The sequence below is a fragment of the Saccopteryx bilineata genome, chromosome 2 (assembly GCF_036850765.1).
Source record: "Saccopteryx bilineata isolate mSacBil1 chromosome 2, mSacBil1_pri_phased_curated, whole genome shotgun sequence".
In the NCBI taxonomy this organism is placed as follows: domain Eukaryota; kingdom Metazoa; phylum Chordata; class Mammalia; order Chiroptera; family Emballonuridae; genus Saccopteryx; species Saccopteryx bilineata.
Genome location: NC_089491.1, coordinates 56,403,916 through 56,423,321, shown reverse-complemented (window position 1 = coordinate 56,423,321; position 19,406 = coordinate 56,403,916). Strand labels below are relative to the sequence as shown.

Sequence of the window (19,406 nt, the reverse complement as noted above, 5' to 3'; positions counted from 1 at the left end):
TTTGACATAAACATATTTTGCATTTGCATGTTACTTAATAATGTTTTAAAAAGAACCAATTGATTCTTTCACACCAAGATTATTTTTTTTGTCTCTGTATAATTGCTTCTTCCCAATATACTGATTTTTTTTTTCTTAAGTGAGAGGCAGAGAGGCTGAGAGACAGACTCCCACATGTGCCCGACTGGGTTCCACCTGGCAAGCCCACTAGAGGGTGGTGCTCTGCCCACCTGGGGCTGTCACTCCTTGGCTTGGTGTCAGACAGATTAAATTAGTTTATACTCACTCTGTTAAAGATGGCCACTGCTCTTACATGATAAGCTAATTGCCCTTCTTCCTTGGGAAGGGACTTAATTATGCTAATGTGTTTTGGGGGAGGGCTTTCACACCAAAAGGTTTTGAAAGGAGGACCTAGGAGGCTATTTTGGAGAGAGTGGCCACATTCTTGTAGAGAGGAAGAGCCTATGTTGTAGCAAGGCAGGGAGGCCACATGGAGGAGACGAGGTAGCCAAGATGGCAGAATGCTGAAGGAAAAGCCAGTTTACGCAGGAGAAGGAGATGGGGAACAGAGGTGAATAAGACTGGTGAGGTGGAAGCCTTTGATTCTAGGAAGAAACCGGAAAGAGTGGGTTTTGATGCCCCACGTGTTTTTTACTCGTTGGCCAGTACAAGTCTAGAATAAAGGAAAATGGACCACCAGTTTTTGGCTCCATAATTTCTTTATGATCAATCTGAATCAAACCTTAACCTGCACTGGCCAGGCAGCTGTGATGGTAGCTGCAACTACTGGCTTTACACTTGGCAACCAAGCTATTTCAGCACCTGAGGCAAGGCCATGGAACCTTGGGTCCTCAGCACCCAGGGTCAACCTGCTTGAATCATTTGAGCCATGGCTGTGGGAGTAGAAGAGAGAGAGACAGTGAGAAAAAGAAGGGGGAGGGGTGGAGAAACAGATGCTTGCTTCTCCTGTGTGCCCTGACCAGAAATCAAACCCAGGACTTCCATATGCCAAGCTGATGATCTACCACTGAGCCAAGTGGCCAGGGCCCCAATATATTGATTTAATTCTTCATAAGACAATTCTTCTTAAATGGCTTCCTTCAGGTCAACTAAATGAAGATATAAACTTTCTTTTAATTCTCTAAAATCTGCTCTTTGTCATTTGGTAGAGAAATAAAATGTGATTTCCCTTTAATATCTTTTTAGATCTCATTCCAAAACTTTGAAGTTTTTTCAAATATATTTAGCAACCAAGATTTCAAAGAACTCATCAAATCCTTCTGCCTACCGTGACATGTCCCCCAAAGGTATCATAATCAAAGAATTGGCACTGGTTATCAGCATAGCATGAGTCTTCCATTTCTCCTCGGATTACAACATTCCGGGTGAGAATTCCAACCTCAGCTCTCACGTCCACACCATCTATGATCTCACCCATATGCAAGAACTGAGGGGTTTCTGGTTGATGTGGGCAAGGGAAAAAGAACATTGGAACAAAGAAAACATGAAATTTATGTCAAAAAGACAGTCATGTGTATTCTATAACCCCAACACATTATCAAAATTTATCATCTGCTTCCATTCTTTAAGACCTCAGACTCACAGAATCCCAGGAAGTAAAGATATTAAAGATTTAGCTGAACCACCCACTAAATGCTTAAACACTTACTACCAGCTGTCAATTCTACCTACAGAGCTTGCTCCTCCCTGAAGTAGCTCAATTCTTTCTTGAACAGCACCAATAATTTGGAACCTACTTAAGAATCCATATTCTTTCTCTCTGCTTTTTATCCATAAGCTTATTTTTTTCTATTTTTCTATAAAATTTTAATTGAATTTGTTGGGGTGACATTGGTTAATAAAATTATACAGGTTTCAGGTGTACAATTCTACAACATATCAACTGTATATTGTATTGTGTGTTCACCACCCCAAGTTAAGTCTCCTTCTGTCACCATTTTTCCCTCTTTTACCTTCTTCTATCCCCCACCCGACTTTGACCTTTATTATCTCCTCTTGTGGTCTGTATCTGAGCTTTTTTTTTTCTTTGCTTAATCTTGTTAATACACTTTTAGTCCACTCCCCTGAGGATACATGAAGAACAAAATGCATGGTGAGTCCAAATGCATGGTTTTATAGATGTTAATGACAGTTGGTTTTGTTTCTACTGCAAAGCTGAAGTAACCTGTATTTATACATTAACAGTACAGAAATTACCACCTTTGCTTTCCTACTTCTTATTTTAATATTACTATGCATTCTTTTCAAGTCCTACCTTGAGCCTGACCAGGCAGTAGAGCAGCAGATAGAGAATCATCCAGGGACACAGAGGACCCAGGTTCAAAACCCCAAGTTTGTTGGCTTGAGTGCAGGCTCACCGGCTTGAGCATGGGATCATAGATATGACTCCATGGTCACTGGCTTGAGCCCAAAGGTTGCTGGCTAGAGCCCAAGGTTGCTGGCTTGAGCAAGGGGTCACTGGCAACTAGAGCCTCCCACCCCCAGTCAAGGCACATATGAGAAAGCAATCAATGAACAACTAAGGAGCTACAACAAAAAAATTGATGCTTCTCATCTCTCCCTTCCTGTCTCTCTGTCCCTATGGGTCTCCCTGTCTCGCTAAAAAAATTAAATAAATAAATAAGTAAATCCCCACCTTGATTAGAAATTAGAAAAACTTCAATAATGAGCTTCTCTCTGATATCTTAATGATATAAACTCAGGGGGAAAAATGCAAGTAAATCAAGGAGTTGAGATCGTGGAGATTCATTATCATGTAGACTTGTTAACAAGAGTGGGAATTTCCAAACAAAATTAAGGCCAGATGGCATCACAGTTTTCTGGGTTTTCCTGTTTTCTGCTTCTGCTCTGTATTATCAACAAGGAAAAGTACAATGCTGAAGCACAGAAAGTGCCAACTGAGCCTATCATCCTATCTTTTCTAAAGCAAAAACTCTTGCTTAAATTTCAAAGCTCTAAATTACCCACCGAGTGAGTATCAAATAGTTACTATAAGTTCTGGTTTTGTATCATAAATGTCTAATCTTGAAGACAGAAGCAAGGAAAGCAAAATAATGAGTGAAATAAACAGTGAGGTCCATAACTGAGGTGATGCAGGAGGAAGCTCTGTCTATAACCAGGCTCAGAATAAGTAACTGATAGATGCCACCCATTCTTTCTAAACACAGTTTCCATAAGAGTCTCACCGTGCAGTGCTCTCCCTCAATAGACATATTATTAAAGACTACAGCCGGAAAGGTAGTCTTAAACTAAAATACCTTTTTGGGTCCATTATAAGATTTAGTTTTTCCCAAGGAAGTAGGCATTAAAAAACCAAGGAATTTTTTTCTAATTAAGAAGACAAACAGTTATTAATAAATGAATCTCATTGAATGGTTGGGCTTACTATTATTTGACAGTGGGAAATTAAAAAGAAGTTGGAAAGAACCTTGGAAAACAATTGATCCACTAAGTCTGCACCTTTTATTAAACAAAAACACAAGCATGAAACACGGTGATGGTGGTGGTGACTGGGGGAAAAATATAACTCCAGGAATCAAATCCTAAGAAAAGAGTGTTTCCCAAAAAGCACTCTGAGCAGTCTGATACCTTTGACTTTGACCTGGAAACGGCTACACGCAGGGCAAGGAAGAAGTGTGAACTCTTCGGCCTGGTACATGGAATAGTCTGTGCTTGCAACCACGATCTGATCTCCAGGCTTCCAGCTACTGACATCATCAAGCAGATGAAGCTTCACTCCATCTACAACTTCCACCCGGAAACCTGAAAGAGAAACACCTAAACCAAAAAAGCAAGAAAGAAAGTGATGCATTAGCAAGAATTGTTTTCTTTTTATATTGACCCTCTTGCTGACTAATAAATCAACAGTTAAATAAACACGAGTCAAGAATTTTTTACTAATGGTAACCATGTGGAAGTCACTCTGGAGATATTTCATTAAAAGGTGCAAATATAGATTGTGCCAGGAGGAGAGAGCCCCTTCAACCCCCAACCAGAATATAACACACCTATCTGGTGCTCCTGTAAGACAGTGACGTTAAAAAACAATAACATGAGTGAAAGAACATACTGACAAAGCTAGGGAAATCAGAAGGAGGGAAGTTCAGGCATGGAGCAAGGAATAATACAGCTTTCCTTATAGTCTTGAGCCAACTATCCTGATAAAACCTAATCTGAGCAAGTCTTCAATTCTGTTCCTTGAGACTGTGGTCTATCCTGCTTTTCTTTTTCTACTAAGCAACAAAGAAAAGAGACCTAATAAATGTAAAGTTCATTTTTAATATGTTTATTATATCCAAGACTAAAGCCTATCATAGAATTTTGTTCAAATATAACTTATAATAAGAAGAACAGCTAACCTTTTATTCTTTTAGGTAAGAGGAGGGGAGATAGTGAGGCAGACTCCTGCATGAGCCCCAAACCCATTTGGGGCCAATGCTCAAGTACCAAGCTATTTTTAGTGCCTGAAGCTAATGTGCTCCAATGAAGCTATCCTCAGCACCTGGGGCCAAACAAAGGTCATGCTCAAACCAATCCAGCCACTGGCTGTGGGAGGGGAAGAGGGAGAGAATGGGGAGATGGAGGGAGGGAAAGGCAGATGGTCACTTCTCTGTGTGTCCTGACCAGGAATCAAATCAAGGACATCTACATGCTGGGCCAACGCTCTACCACTGAGCCAACCAGCCAGGGCCATAAAAATTTCATATAAATTTTAATAATGCTTTAAAAAAGATGACAAGGATGATTTTAAGCTAAAATCCTTAAAAAAAAACTAAATAAGTAAGTTTTGTCCTAAATGATCATTAGAATTTGTTTGTTGGCCCTGGCCGGTTGGCTCAGTGGTAGAGCGTCGGCCTGGCGTGCAGGAGTCCCGGGTTCGATCCCCAGCCAGGGCACACAGGAGAAGCGCCCATCTGCTTCTCCACCCGTCCCCCTCTCCTTCCTCTCCATCTCTCTCATTCCCCCCACCCCACAGCCGAGGCTCCATTGGAGCAAAGATGGCCCGGGAGCTGAGGATGGCTCTGTGGCCTCTGCCTCAAGCGCTAGAATGGCTCTGGTTGCAACACAGCGATGCCCCAGATGGGCAGAGCATCGCCCCCTGGTGGGTGTGCCGGGTGGATCCCGGTCGGGCGCATGCGGGAGTTTGTCTGACTGCCTCCCCGTTTTCAACTTGAGAAAAATACAAAAAAAAAAAAAAAAAAAAGAATTTGTTTTGTTTTGTTTTTAATCCAGAAGGTAAGATGGGGAAGATCTTTATTATTTAGTAATTCCTCATGTCTTTTTCTGGCTTTAGAAGAAAATCCTGCCTAAGATTATCTCCTATCAGTACCAATGAACTGGAAGTATGAATGGAAGTAAGTTCATCCTCCCTCCTTCCTGAAGAGAACTGCCACCTCTTCCAGAAAGTAAGAGTCACTGAGAACATGAGACACAACAATATCCTATTCCAGAAAGCTAGCATGTTACCCTCTTCCAGAAATGAACAGTCATCAGTAATGTAGAAATAAAAACAAAATTTCCCACACAGGAAGTGTTGACTCGAGCTTTATCAGTAATTATCTTTTGCCTGGAATCATTCTGGAAGCAGTTGTACTAGCAAATTCCTACTAAGAAACGACTATCACCCACCTTGGCTTTGCCAGAGGCGGCCACGATGTGATAGAGGAAGCAGGAGTCTTAGAGGCAGAAGGCTGAGGCTTTTTTCCAACTTCCGCATCCATAATACTGCCATCCCCTCACCCCAAACCCAGAAGGTTGCTTAGAGGCAATATGTGAAAAACCCCTATTTCATAAAAACAACTCTACTTATCTGTTTGTTTTCAAGCAAAAGTCTCTCCTTAATTATAATTCAAAATATACCTATTTATAACTCAAGTCATGCAGGTACTTGCATCATCATTAAAATAGGTAACATTTATTGAGTGCTTACGATACACACTGTGCTAAAAACAAAAACAAACTTCATATTCCTCTCATTGGATACTCATAGCAGCCCTATGAGGTAGTTTCTATTATTATCCCCATTTTTCAGATAAGGAAACTGAGCATCAGAAAGTTAAAATTACATACCCACCCCACCATCACAGAGTAAGTGAAAAAGCTGGAATGTGAACCCAGGCATTCTGTCACTGGAATTCACTTTAGTAAACACGTGGCTACATTGCTTCTAAAACCAGAGCTATCAGCCCAGACTAATAGAAGCCATTTTGGATATTTAGAGATATTAAAGTACCTCTTACTTACTCATCTCACATTCACTTGAGTATAATATTTGGTTGGAAAAAAAAGGTTGTGGGCAAGCACAGACGGGAGGCTGCCAAACCATACCTGAAGCCAAAAATCTGGCAGCAAAGTAAATAAGTAAAAACATTACACAATGAACATCATCAAGAGAAAAAACGTCAAAAGCACACTACACACCCAGTGCTACGCATTATTCAAACAAATTATAGCTCTTCTGAAAGATGGCTTATAATTAAGAGTATATTGAAGAAAATGTAAAGACATGGGATACCTTTATAATATGTTATTTAGAGAGAAAAACAGGTTAAGACGAAATGAACACTAAGGGAAAAACATACATAAGATTAAAAAATCCTAGATTATTTGCACCAAAAAAAAAAAATTCTCTCCAAATGATGGGGTTAAAGATTGATTTTTATTTTATACTTTCTGTGTTTTCCAATTGGTATTAGCTGCATCATCAGAAGAAGACTGCTAAGAAAATAAGAAGTTTGGCCTGACGAGGCAGTGTCACAGTGGACAGAGCGTCAGACTGGGATACAGACAGAGGACACAGGTTCGAAATCCCGAGATCACAGGCTTGAGCGCGGGTTCATCTGGCTTGAGCAAGGCTCACCAGCTTGAGTTCAAGGTCGCTGGCTCGAGCAAGGGGTCACTCGGTCTGCGTAGCCCCCCAGTCAAGGCACATATGAGAAAGTAACCAATGAACAACTAAGGTGCTGCAACAAAGAATTGATGCTTCTCATCTGTCTCCCTTCCTATCTGTCTGTCCCTATCTGTCCCTCTGTCTGTCTTTCTCTCTGTCACACAAAAAAAGAAAGAAAATGAAAAGTTTGTTTGCACAGTGTGTGTTCAAAGGCAGCAGTTTCTGACAAATCTACATAAAGAGAAGGCGTAAAGCTACAAGATCACATTCGTCATCACAAAGCACAAAGAAAGTTCACCATATCACACCCAAACTGGTTCAGTAAGCACTTAATCCAGGAAACAAATCTATTTTCACTACTTAGCCACACTCTACAAATCAAGAACCACGAACAAAGTTCAGTTGGTGATGCCCAATTTAGAACAACTCATTCTCTAGTCCAGAAAGAAACATTGAGACTAAAAGATCAAGGACAGTAGGGAAACTACAGGTTTACCTTCAACCAGTTGAGAAATCTACCTGGAATGTCATCTGAATACATCATTTTAAAAGAATAAAATCTGTCACAGTACTTACCAATGTCATACTAGAGTATAACCCTACTTGCCTACCTTCAAGCCATTCACTGTAAGCTGTCACAGAAAACTTCTGACCATCCACAGTATAAAATTCTCTTTGGGCAAGAGCCTTTCCTCCACTACTATGATTTTCATAGTTTCTCACAGATTCATTGCAAGGAGTGCTTCCATCATCAATGACACCAACCAAAGCCCAAGCTTGCCTGGAAGGAAAAAGAACATGTGCGTTTGATCATTTGTCATGGTGCTGACTCAAATCCTTGACACAGATGTTAGGTCAGGTGCTGTCTAATTCTCATTTCATTCTTTGTCAGCCCCTCCACCTTTTCCTCCATAGGAGGTTGCAAGTCCCAAAGCTGACTGAAGTAAATGACGTCACAAAAGGCAATTCTTGTTTGTTCAGCTCTGTAACAGGTAAACACTGATGACTGTGACTTTGATTAATCATTGACTTCTTCAGTATACACCCATTTCATTCAGTACCATTCTGGCCACAAACTCATTCATTGTTCCTTCCTTTAAAATATTTCCCTTCTTTTAGCCTGACCAGGCAGTGGCGCAGTGGATAGAGTGTCGGACTGGGATGCAGAGGACCCACGTTCGAGACCCCGAGGTCGCCAGCTTGAGCGTGGGCTCATCTGGTTTGAGCAAAGCTCACCAGCTTGGACTCAAGGTCACTGGTTTGAGCAAGGGGTTACTCAGTCTGCTGAAGGCCCATGGTCAAGGCACATATGAGAAAGCAATCAATGAACAACTAAGGTGTCGCAACAAAAAACTGATGATTGATGCTTCTCATCTCTCTCCGTTTCTGTCTGTCTGTCCCTATCTATCCCTCTCTCTGACTCTCTCTGTCTCTGTAAAAAAAAAAAAAAAATTCCCTTCTTTTAAAATCTGCTCTTTTCAACTTTCCTGTCTGCAATGTTCTCCAATCTAGCTGCATAACAGAATCACATGGGAGCTTTCAGACATATCGATGCTCAGACCCAACCCAGACCGATGCAAGCATCATCTCTATAGTTGGGGCCCGGCATTGATAAAAAAAAAGTCCACTGGGGGGTTTAGCTGGGCAGTCATGCTTGAGACCACTGAGTCATAGCAGGGGCTCTCTAGTGTCAGTAGACATGAAAATCACCTGGAAGGCCTGACCTGTGGTGGCGCAGTGGATAAAACGTCGACCTGGAAATGCTGAGGTCGCTGGTTCGAAACCCTAGGCTTGCCTGGTCAAGGCACATATGGGAGTTGATGCTTCCTGCTCCTCCCCCCCTTCTCTCTCTCTGTCTCTCTCTCTCTCTTCTCTCTCTCTCTCTCTCTCCTTTCTAAAATGAATAAATAAAATAAAATTTAAAAAAAAAAAAGAAAATCACCTGGAAGGCTTGCTAAATCAGATTGCTGGGCTGCACCCCCTGTTTGAAATGGGGCCAGAGAATTTGCTTTTCTATCAAGTTCCCAGGTGACGCTGTCGCTTCTGGTCTGAGGACCACACTGCACTGAGAACCCATGAGATGGAGACCAGAGCACAGAACAGTAGTTATCAACCTGGACTGCACATCAATCGCCGCAGGTCCTAACTTTCACAGATCCTCTGAAGTAAGTGATCTAAGGTGAACCCTGGCCATCAGGACTTTTAAAAATCTCAGGTGTACAAGGAAGGCTGAGAACCCCTGGGCTAATCGTTTCTTAACATTCTTGAAGCTATAGAATTACTACCCAACAGATTTTACAGGTTATATGTCTATCTGTTAAAAGCAATTTGTTTTTGAAAACACCATTTTATTTCTGTTATATTTCAATAAACCTCCCAGGGACTTTCTGAAGTCTGTTGCCAAAACCAATTAAAAAAAAAAAAAGAACAAAGACAAAAAGCCAGAAAATTTGCTTTAAGATTCCTAATTTAAAACATAAAAAAAAAAAAGTCAACTTTCTTCTTTAGAGAAAAAAATACACCAAGTGTAATCTACGCCAGACAGATGGCCGGACAGTCACAGATAAAAGTTCACCAAAGCATGCCTACAATCTTATAAATTCCACACCCACCCCTGCCTGGATTTAGCTACCCTCAGGCTGACAATGCTTTATAGCTCTATTTATATTCTTCAACACAGCAGAAAGGATCAAATGAAGAATCTCTCAATTTAGTATCTCCTGTATGAGAGGGAAGGAGAAGAAAACTATCAGAGGCTTCCTTGATTTTCCAGCACTGCCTCAGCAACTTGAAAACAATGTTGTCTTCTACTGACTCGTTCTCCAAAACACTCCTACTTCCCTCCTCCGCTTCAGGAAAATGTCAGTGCACCAGAACATTATCTTCAAAGGCGTGTGTTTATGTACACTGGAGATAATGTGGAAGCAGTGGAACACTGGCAACGGATCACAACTCTGATTCCTCCCCCAAGTCGGCAGCTGTATTTTAAAGGAAATTTAGAAACCAGTAGAGAGAGTAACCAAAACAATAATAAGTCAAAGTATTACCTAATGATCACACAAATCTAGAACAATAATGGCATAAAGAAACAAAATGTGTAACCTCTGGCATTACTAGATAATGAAACAAAGTAGGAGTGTAACTTGGAAAAGACCATGCGTCACTCCTAGGTCTATAAAGTATAAAAATATGTGCACACGAGCATGGAGCATCAAGAGATAGGTAAAAGAACATTCAGAGAAGCCCTTTTTACAACAGAGGTTCAAACTGGAAAACCACCCAGATATCCAGCAATGAATACATTGTGGCATAAGAGTATAATAGAAAATAAACAGCAATGAAAATGAGCCAGCATTACATGCAACAACATAAATGACACTCAAGAAAGTTGAGCAAAGTAGACAGACACAAAATGTGACATACTTTCTGCCCTTATTTATATTGTTGGGCAGATAAAATGTATTATGCTCACTTTGTTAAAGATTACGCTGCCCACGAGGAGGCCATCGCCCAGGTGATATTAATGTGTGTTGGGGTGGGCTAAAGGCAGGCAGAATCCTTGTAGCCTGGGGCTTGGTTTTGGGATTAAGCCTTCCCTACCCTTTTTGATGTAGGGCGGTACAATCCAATCATGCCTCAGAGAAGTGACTGTATTAGAGACTTCCCTATTTTGTATATTGGATTAGAGGTTCTGAAGCTACAATATAAAGTGGGGGCAGAACGGGAGTTGGGGCTCTTGGTTCCTGAGATTAGCATGAGAGAGCAAAGGAGAGCAGAGAAAGGCCACGTGGAGTAGGCCAGGAGAAGCAGCCAAGATGGCGGAGTGTTGAGTGAGATGCCAGTTTGTGTAGAGTTTGTATCTGGGATAAGGAAGGAGATGGGGAACTGAGGAGAATAAGGCTGGTGAGCTAGAAACCTTTGATTCTAGGAAACTCGGATAAATCAGTAGCTTTGTGAGCACTGAATGTGATTGGGTTTTGGAGCTCAGTGTGTGTTTTTACTTGCCCGCCGGGTGCAAGCTAGGATTAAAGATGAAGGCCCATCAGTTCTTGGCTCCGTTGTTTCTTTACCGACTATCTGAATCCAATGCGAACCTGCATGGGCCAGGAGGCTGCTGGGATAGTGGCCCTGGCTGTGGCTTCTGGCTTTACATATATGAAGTTCAAAAACAGGCAAACCTCGCCTTGAGTCAGGAGAGTGGCTGTCTTTGGAGAGTGGAAGGAGTGATCAGGGTGAGAGGGGGGCTTTGGGGCCCCTGGCAATGTTCTATTTCATGATCTGGGTGGTAGCTACCCAGACATCACACGGTGGTAACTCATTAAACCCTACATTCTTGCTTTTAGCACTTTCCTGTATGTGTATTATGTTTAATAAAAATTTTAAAAGAACACTTCTAAGGTTTGCACATGCCATCTCCCCTGTCTGGAAAGACCTCCGTTCCACTGCCTAGATGTAGTAGTCCTAAACATTCTCGCCTTCAGGAAGCCTCCAGACCAATATGGGGGCTTCCTCTACTGCAGCCTCATTATAACCCGTAGATGCAGCAAGTGCATAATTGTACAGTCCTCATCTATTCAGGTCTCGGGCTACCCACTAGATTAAACGAAGGCCCTGAGACAGTGTCGTTTCATCTAAGCATCAATGGGTACCCAGCTCTTAACAGCTCTTACATATTCCCCAGGTGAACAAAAAGTATTTTTAAAACATTACAGAGCTCTTTTCTTAACTCACTTGGTCTTAAATTTCTCCGGAATTTCTGTAGATAATATTCCATTCCAACAACCAAATTTCCAAGGAAAAAAATAATGAGATCAACTGTCAAAAAAAAAAAAAAAAAAAAAACTAGATCATTTCAACATGTGAATTTTGAAACCCTACTACTTTTCACTGCAGCTATCCCCTGAATTTACAAAGAGCAGTAAACAGAATTGAGACTTTGGTTTTCTGAATTAAATGTTAAGCCCCCTTGGGGATGCATTAGAAAATCGAGGTTAACTAACTAGAATATGGCACCAGAACCATAAATAGTAGAAATGATTCCTACTGTCTGGATGAACTTCCTAACCCTCCAACTCTTCCTTCCTTACTTGTGCTAGGGCTCCACAGACCTGCATCGATGGAGCCAGCAAATCCCAATTAGCACGCCAAGGCCTGACCAGGCAGGGGCGCAGTGGAGAGGGTCGGACTGGGATGCAGAGGACCCAGGTTCGAAACTCTGAGGTTGCTGGCTTGAGTGTGAGTTCATCTGGTTTGAGCACAGCTCACCAGCTTGAGCCCAAGGTCACTGGCTTGAGCGTGAGATCACTGGCTCAACTGGAGCTCCCTAGTCAAGGCACATATGAGAAAGCAATCAATGAACAACTAAGGTGCTGCAATGAAGAACTGATGCTTCTCATCTCTCTCCCTTCCTGCCTGTCTGTCCCTATCTGTCCCTCTCTCTGACTCTCTTTCCATCTCTGTCACACACAAAAAAAATTAAAATAAAAATAAAATAAACATATTAGCATGCCAACAAAAGACAAAATTGTGCAGCCCTGGCCAGATAGCTCAGTTGTTAGAGCATCATCCTGGAGCACAGAGGTTGCCAGTTCAATCCCCAGTCAGGGCACATACAGAAACAGATTGATGTTCCTCTCTTTCTCTCCCTCCCTCCTTCCCTATCTCCCTCCCTCCCTCCCTCTCTAAAATCAATAAACTAAACATTAGAAAAAGAAAGAGGAAATTGTGTATGTTCAATCCCCTCAAGCTTTTAAGACAGCTTCCACACCTAGCACAATATTGGGCCCTGATCTTTCACCTCCTAAGTTGCCTCAATTAGCCTGAGTTGCATGTGACACACTTCAGAAGATAATGAAAGAGGAAAGTAAACTGTTCTTAAACTGCCTGATCATGTGGGGTTTTTTCCAGAACATTTCTATTCTCTTTACAAGCCTGACGCTACAACTCACAAAGTGCTTCATATGCCAAAGCCAAGAAAAGAGCTTTTGTAACCAGGATCCATGTTTCAAAGCAAGAGGCAACCAGAACCTCCGAAGGGTAGTGACCATTCTGCCCAGAAGTGAGACTGTGGTGTATTGGGTGTCTTCCTCCACCCTCACTCTCCTTTCACACAAACGTAGACTCTAACCCAGAGCTGGGAAAGAAAGTACAAAGGTATGCCCACCTGTAGCCCAGCCCTTGGATCAGCTTACTTCCCAACCGGTCCTGGATCACTTGTATGGTTCCCTGTAAGAGGCTTTTGGCTGCTGAATCTCCAACAGCTATAGCAACAATCCGTCCCGGATCCTGGGCTCTCAGGAAGTCCTGAAGTCGCTTGCTCTCATTGTAGTATTCATGGGTATCAAATCTTGCAATTTCCAAAATTTTGGCTGTGTCCTGGTCAATGACCCTTACATTGAGGCCCCTGGAAAAGTTCTTTTGAAAGCCATAGGTCAAGCCTGAGGAGTTCAGAGTTCTAGCCAACAACGTCCACGATGTCTTCTGTGCCCCGTGTAACTCCAGTGTCCCGCCAGCTTCCACACCAATAAACTTTTTGCCAAATATTGGCATACTTTCACCTTCATCTGACTTGCCATACAAGGCAATTGTCGCTTTGGATTTGTAGCGGCATCTTTCTGCTCCAATATGAAGCGCCCCACCATCCTTGATCAGGATATAACGAGTCCTCAAAGTAATATTTCTGGATCCATCTTTATCGTCCCCAAATACAAGCAGTCCTGCAGAGAACAACACTAGTATCAGCCCACTTCTGAAACTTCTTTCTGACATATAGAGAGATACATTTCACGTTTGGGGGGGGGGGGCACTTCTGCAATCAAGTTGGGAAAAAGAATTTACTAAGAGTCCCCTTAGAAAATCAAACCTGCCTGACCTGTGGCTGTGCAGTGGCTAAAGCATCAGCCTCTAATGCTGAGGTCGCCTGTTCGAAACCCTAGGCTTGCCCAGTCAAGGCACATACCAAGAAGCAACTACTATAAGTTGATGCTTCCCGCTCTCCCTGCCTTTCTCTCTTTCTCTCTAAAGTTAATAAATAAAACCTTTAAAAAAAAAAAATTAAACCTGTTTTCAAAACATACTAAAGGAAGAAATGAAGAGTTCATATCTCAACACACTAAAAATACCTATGCATATGAATTTCAAGCCACTTATTTTAGAGGTAAGTCATTTCCAGAAAAGTATCTAAGAACCTACAAAGCTGAATCTCATATTCACATGTTAACCCATGTTAATTTCCTCATCACTCTCCATAGTTGTAACAAAGATCTATCAGAAATCACCTTCTGGAATTGCTTCCTTTTCTATAAATCAAGAGTGTTGACTTGAGTGATTTCCATCTAAGGCCCTTCTTAGTCTTGAATTCTGTGGTTCTAACTAAGCAACTTTTCAGGTCTCCGTGGTCAGTGACACCACATCCTAATGGCTAAGAATAGTTTTATATGGGAAGAACCTCAAAGGTGCCCCCATGGTAAAGAGCAAGCTTGCAGTTCCCATAGGCAGGGATCATTACTTACCTCCATCCTGAATGACTATAGAATTCACTGTGGCATCTGAGGTCAGACGGAACAGATCTCCCTCCTTGATAACAACTTGCTTTGCAGAATCTTGTCCGGGATCCCAGTTCCTGAGACGAGGGTTTTGATCTGGGCAATTCTCTGTAAGACAACCCAACATCAGTTATCCTATCAACCCAACAAAATGCAAGAATACCTTAAGCTAAATCCAAGCACTACCATCATTTGTTGCAATCTGTAATTAAAGGGCTGACATATTTTAATTTGCTGCCAGAAGGATGGAAATCCACTCCCTTCCCAGCAGAGGTATGTCAAATCCTTCCTCCAAGCGTAAAAAGGTCTCATCACAAAGCTACATTGCTACCATCTAGTTCGGGACACATTCCACAAAGTCAAAATGGAATTCCCCTGAATTATCTACTATAGAAATAAATCAACAGTAAGAAGCAAAACTGTACACTGTCCTTGGACTCACACTAGACAGCTGTTTTAGAAAAGAAAATATGTTCACAACATAGTGGTAAGTAAAAAATGGAAACTGCTAAGCAACATGTATATTAGGTCTTCCCAAGTTCTTTCCTGTGCACAGCGTGTCATTAGTAGGTGACAGAAGCACCTCTTCCATTCCAAAGGCAATAGCTGATAAATATCACTATCTTTACACATGTACCCTTTCCAACAAAACTGCAAGAGGCAAGTGGCCAAAGACATGACTTCTCATTTTCAGATATAAGGAAACCACCACAGATTAAAGAAGCCAAACCCAAGATTACTCAGCACGTTGAGTGATAAGGAAGTACCCTTTAAGAAATAAAGTTTGCTTTACTTGTAGTGGCCCTTTAAGAAATAAGGTTTGCTTTACTTGTAGTGGACCTTTAAGAAATAAGGTTTGCTTTACTTGCAGTGGCCCTTTACTAAACTTAGAATTGCCTCTTGAAATAATGAAACATAGAAGTATTCTGCATTGCCCTGGCCAGAGCTCAGCTGGTTGAAGCAGCGTTCCGACACACCAAGGTTCAATCCCCAGTCAGGGCACAGACAGGAGTCAGACAGTGCATGGATGGGTGGAACAACAAATCTATGTTTTTCTCTCTCTAACATCAATAAACAAAATTTAAAAACAAAGTATTCTGCATTGCCACAGCTATTTAATGCATGAGAACTTTAGTTTCTGCTATAACTTGAAAGAAGAGAGGGAAAAAAACACCACACCAAAGTGGATCAATTAATGACCAAGTATTTATTGAGAATCAATTTGTCCACTCTTTGCTAGATACTTTAAAAATATAGATAGATAGATATATAGATATGCATATAAAGCAAAGAGCCCACATTACTCCAAGCTTATAATCTAGCTTGGAAGAAAAAGACAAAATGTATGAAATAATTAAATATTGAACAACATGGTAGTTCCTTCAGGTGTCAAAGAGCTCAGAGAAAGGAGGGCTGGGAGCCTTTGATGAAACAGGTGACAGGCACAGGCGAGATATGCTTGGGAATCATAAGAAGGTGGAAGGTATACGTTGGGAAATAATATGAGAAAAAGTAAAGAAACTGGGAACAGCACTAAGATATCGTTTTCTGATAGAAAGAAAATTCTGACTCCTCATTTTGAACCTGTACAACACTAATACAAACGGTTCGTTTCTAAGCACTCCTGTTGCCCAAGGCTTATGCTTTTTTCTGGAGGTGACTGTAATTACTACAGTTAAAAATTAGTCTTGCTCGTTAAGACCCTGGCAATTATTTCATGGAATTAATTTTCCTCATAGCAGCTTCCTAATCACTGATGTTCAATTCTGATAAATCAATGATCATCACTGTTATACTAAGAATAATCTTTAAACCTTCCTTCCCATTGAAGAAACAAGAATTTCTCTCTCACGTTTGTTCTGAATGCTGAGGTTTTAAGTTTTTTTTTCTACCTCCCTCTCTTGCCATAAAACGTCTAGCTGAAATTCTCCATGTTATATCAAAAGCAAACCTACACTCCATGTAACAAGCACTCCAGCTATGGAGAAGGAAATCCAGTCTTTTGATATCTAGAGTGTACTGCAATCATTACATAATTCCTCTTTATAATTCATAATTGTTCCCCGGAAGCACATGCTTGATTAGAACCATCACCAAAAAACTCCAGGCAGTTTCCTTCCAGTAAAGTACATTTATGAGGAAACGGGTGTCTGCAGGAAGCACTGGAAACTAGCTCAGCCTGCCACATCTTCCCGGCTACCGGCTCGGCGAGCAGTGGGTGTATCGCCCAAGTTATGTAAGAGCAATAACCACACTGAGGCTGACCCTGAAATATTCCAGCATACAAATCTTTCCACTGACATTCTGCACTTATACTGCCAAAACACGAAACTGAAGAATGTTGATTCGAGGAACCACATCAGCAATTCAGTGTCTTAGATGGAATACGAAAACACCAGTTAAAGCCACAGATTTCAGCTCTGATTTTCCACTAACCTAGCATCCCTTTCCTGCAAATTACTTGGAAAAAATAAATCAACAGCAGAGAGTTTGGTAACTGTGCTGGCAAAAAAAAAGTGAGAAAGTCAATGTTATGGACAATGAAAAGCAATGTTATAAGTTCATAATGGGGTCTACTAGCACGGTTAACAAAGATGTGGACATGAACACATCTCTTACTTCAGGTCTATTCAGAAGTATTGACATGACCTCTCCCCAGAGCTTTAATGTCTGTAAAACCCCTAAATCACCCATGAACACCAAATAAAATAATATTTACAAGTCTTATACATGGTAAGATGCTTCTCACATGTTATATCCATTAAGGAGGCATTTCATTTGACAAAGATACATTGTAGACTTTCCTGACCAGGTAGCTCAGCTGGTAAAAGGGTGCCACCCTGAAACACCAAGGTTGCAGCAGGTTCAATCCTCAGTCAGGGCACCCACGGGAAGCAACCAGTGGGTGCAGAACTAGGTAGGACAACAAATGAATGCTTCCCTCTCTCCCCCCCTTCCTCTCCCTTCTTTTCTTTCTCTAAAATCAATCAATCAATTTTTAAAAAATTTTATAGACTATAAAATGCAGATAACTATGGTGCCCAGCCCCAGCTGTTATGGTCTGCTGCTTCTCCCGTAACCTGGAGCCTTCTGATTTTCACATGGATGAATGGGATCTGTTAGGAGGGCATTCTCTGCTGGTATAGTATTTAGGCCGACTGATAACAAACTTCTTTAAAAATCACCCAAAATACTAATTAATATATTATCAACATTCAAAAAAGCAAAGGCTATATAGAAATTAAAACCTCCCTACATTATGTTTAACTATGAAGTAATGAGTGATATTTAGACAAATATTTCAGAAATCACACCTCCTAATGGGTGTTTTCCTTTTAGGATACACATGGTTCCTAAAAAACATTTGAAGCTTCCCTTTGGGAACAGTCCTCCAGACAGTTGCAAACCACAGAACACAAATCTTATTATTTTCACTTATATATACTTTTGAAAAATCAAATGTAGTTTTAGCACTACAGTTAGTGATTTTTCCCCCATTGATTTGAAAGAGAGAGAAAGAGAGAAACATCAACTCATTGTTCCACTTAGTTGTTCCATTTAGTTGTGCACTCATCGGTTGCTTCTTGTATGTGCCCTAACCAGGGATCAAACCCATAACCTAGGTGCACCAGGATGACACTCTATCCACTGAGCCACTTGGACAGGGCCTACAGTTAGTGATGTTCATCACTAAAAACTTTTGGCACTTGTAAAATCATACTTTCCACAAAGGATGAAATTGTGCTACCACAAGAACTCAATTAAGACTCTTAAAATTAGCATTTCGGAAATATTCCAAGAATGTCTTTAGCGTTGAGATGAAGTGACAAAATGAAAAGGAAGAGCCATCCTTTAGTTTCATCATTTCCAATGGATTCCTCTAACAGTTATTCTCATTTAAAAGTTATACCTCATGCCCTGGCCGGTTGGCTCAGCGGTAGAGCGTCGGCCTAGCGTGTGGAGGACCCGGGTTCGATTCCCGGCCAGGGCACATAGGAGAAGCGCCCATTTGCTTCTCCACCCCTCCGCCGCGCTTTCCTCTCTGTCTCTCTCTTCCCCTCCCGCAGCCAAGGCTCCATTGGAGCAAAGATGGCCCAGGCGCTGGGGATGGCTCTGTGGCCTCTGCCTCAGGCGCTAGAGTGGCTCTGGTGCAACATGGCGATGCCCAGGATGGGCAGAGCATCGCCCCCTGGTGGGCAGAGCGTCGCCCCTGGTGGGCGTGCCGGGTGGATCCCAGTCGGGCACATGCGGGAGTCTGTCTGACTGTCTCTCCCTGTTTCCAGCTTCAGAAAAATGAAAAAAATAAATAAAAAATAAAAAAATAAAAAAATAAAAGTTATACCTCATATTCACTGATTATATATTAGGTAGCTAGTGCCAACTTAAGACAAATCTTATTCTACTATTTTCCTCCCCTTCTTTCTCCTCCTAGAATACGTCCTATATGCACACATGCGTTCACACACATACAGGCTTATACACTTACCATCTGGAGCATATTTTGAGGATATTCCTAAAATGACTGCAAGTGCAACAAAAAATGAGAAGCTAGTAATAGCAAAGCAAATGAAAGTATTCTTGTGCCTCTTCTGCTTTTGGCTTTCTCCCTGGGCTTGCTGCTCTTCGGGTGAGAAAGCAAAACTGGCCCGGGCTTCCTGTCTGATGGAGGGACATTTGGCTGAAGCTTGGCTCTTTGGAGGAGGAGGGGGACGCAGTGGGACAACCTTCCCCGGAACATAGCCAGACGAGCGATGGCCGTTTCCATTTTGAGGTTGCAGGAAAGCAGGGGAGCGTCCCCTGGAATTAGTGGCATGCATGATACACTGTCACTGCGAAGAGAAAAAAAAAAGTTAAGGTTCAGAAATGTGAGATTGAAACAGCATTTTTTTTTACTATGTTTTATTGTAAAATATACACAACATAAAACTTATCACTTAAGCCATTTTTAAGTG

The 19,406-nt window shown here is 41.6% G+C and overlaps 1 protein-coding gene across 3 annotated transcripts in view; it reads right to left on the bottom strand.

Annotated features, from left to right (window-relative positions):
• CEMIP2 (cell migration inducing hyaluronidase 2) overlaps nt 1-19,406 on the bottom strand; it is an 81,846-nt gene that overhangs the window by 46,097 nt on the left and 16,343 nt on the right. For 2 of the 3 annotated variants that reach the window (XM_066257100.1, XM_066257099.1), the window contains exons 2-7: nt 18,941-19,283; nt 14,422-14,562; nt 13,074-13,626; nt 7,522-7,691; nt 3,610-3,798; nt 1,289-1,458 (exon numbers count right to left, since the gene is read on the bottom strand). In XM_066257100.1, the coding sequence (XP_066113197.1) occupies nt 1,289-1,458; nt 3,610-3,798; nt 7,522-7,691; nt 13,074-13,626; nt 14,422-14,562; nt 18,941-19,271 (1,554 nt within the window). In that variant the 5' untranslated portion in view covers nt 19,272-19,283. Of the gene's footprint in view, nt 1-1,288; nt 1,459-3,609; nt 3,799-7,521; nt 7,692-11,641; nt 11,702-13,073; nt 13,627-14,421; nt 14,563-18,940; nt 19,284-19,406 lie in introns of those variants that run through there. The other variant, XM_066257101.1, reaches the window with a different exon arrangement.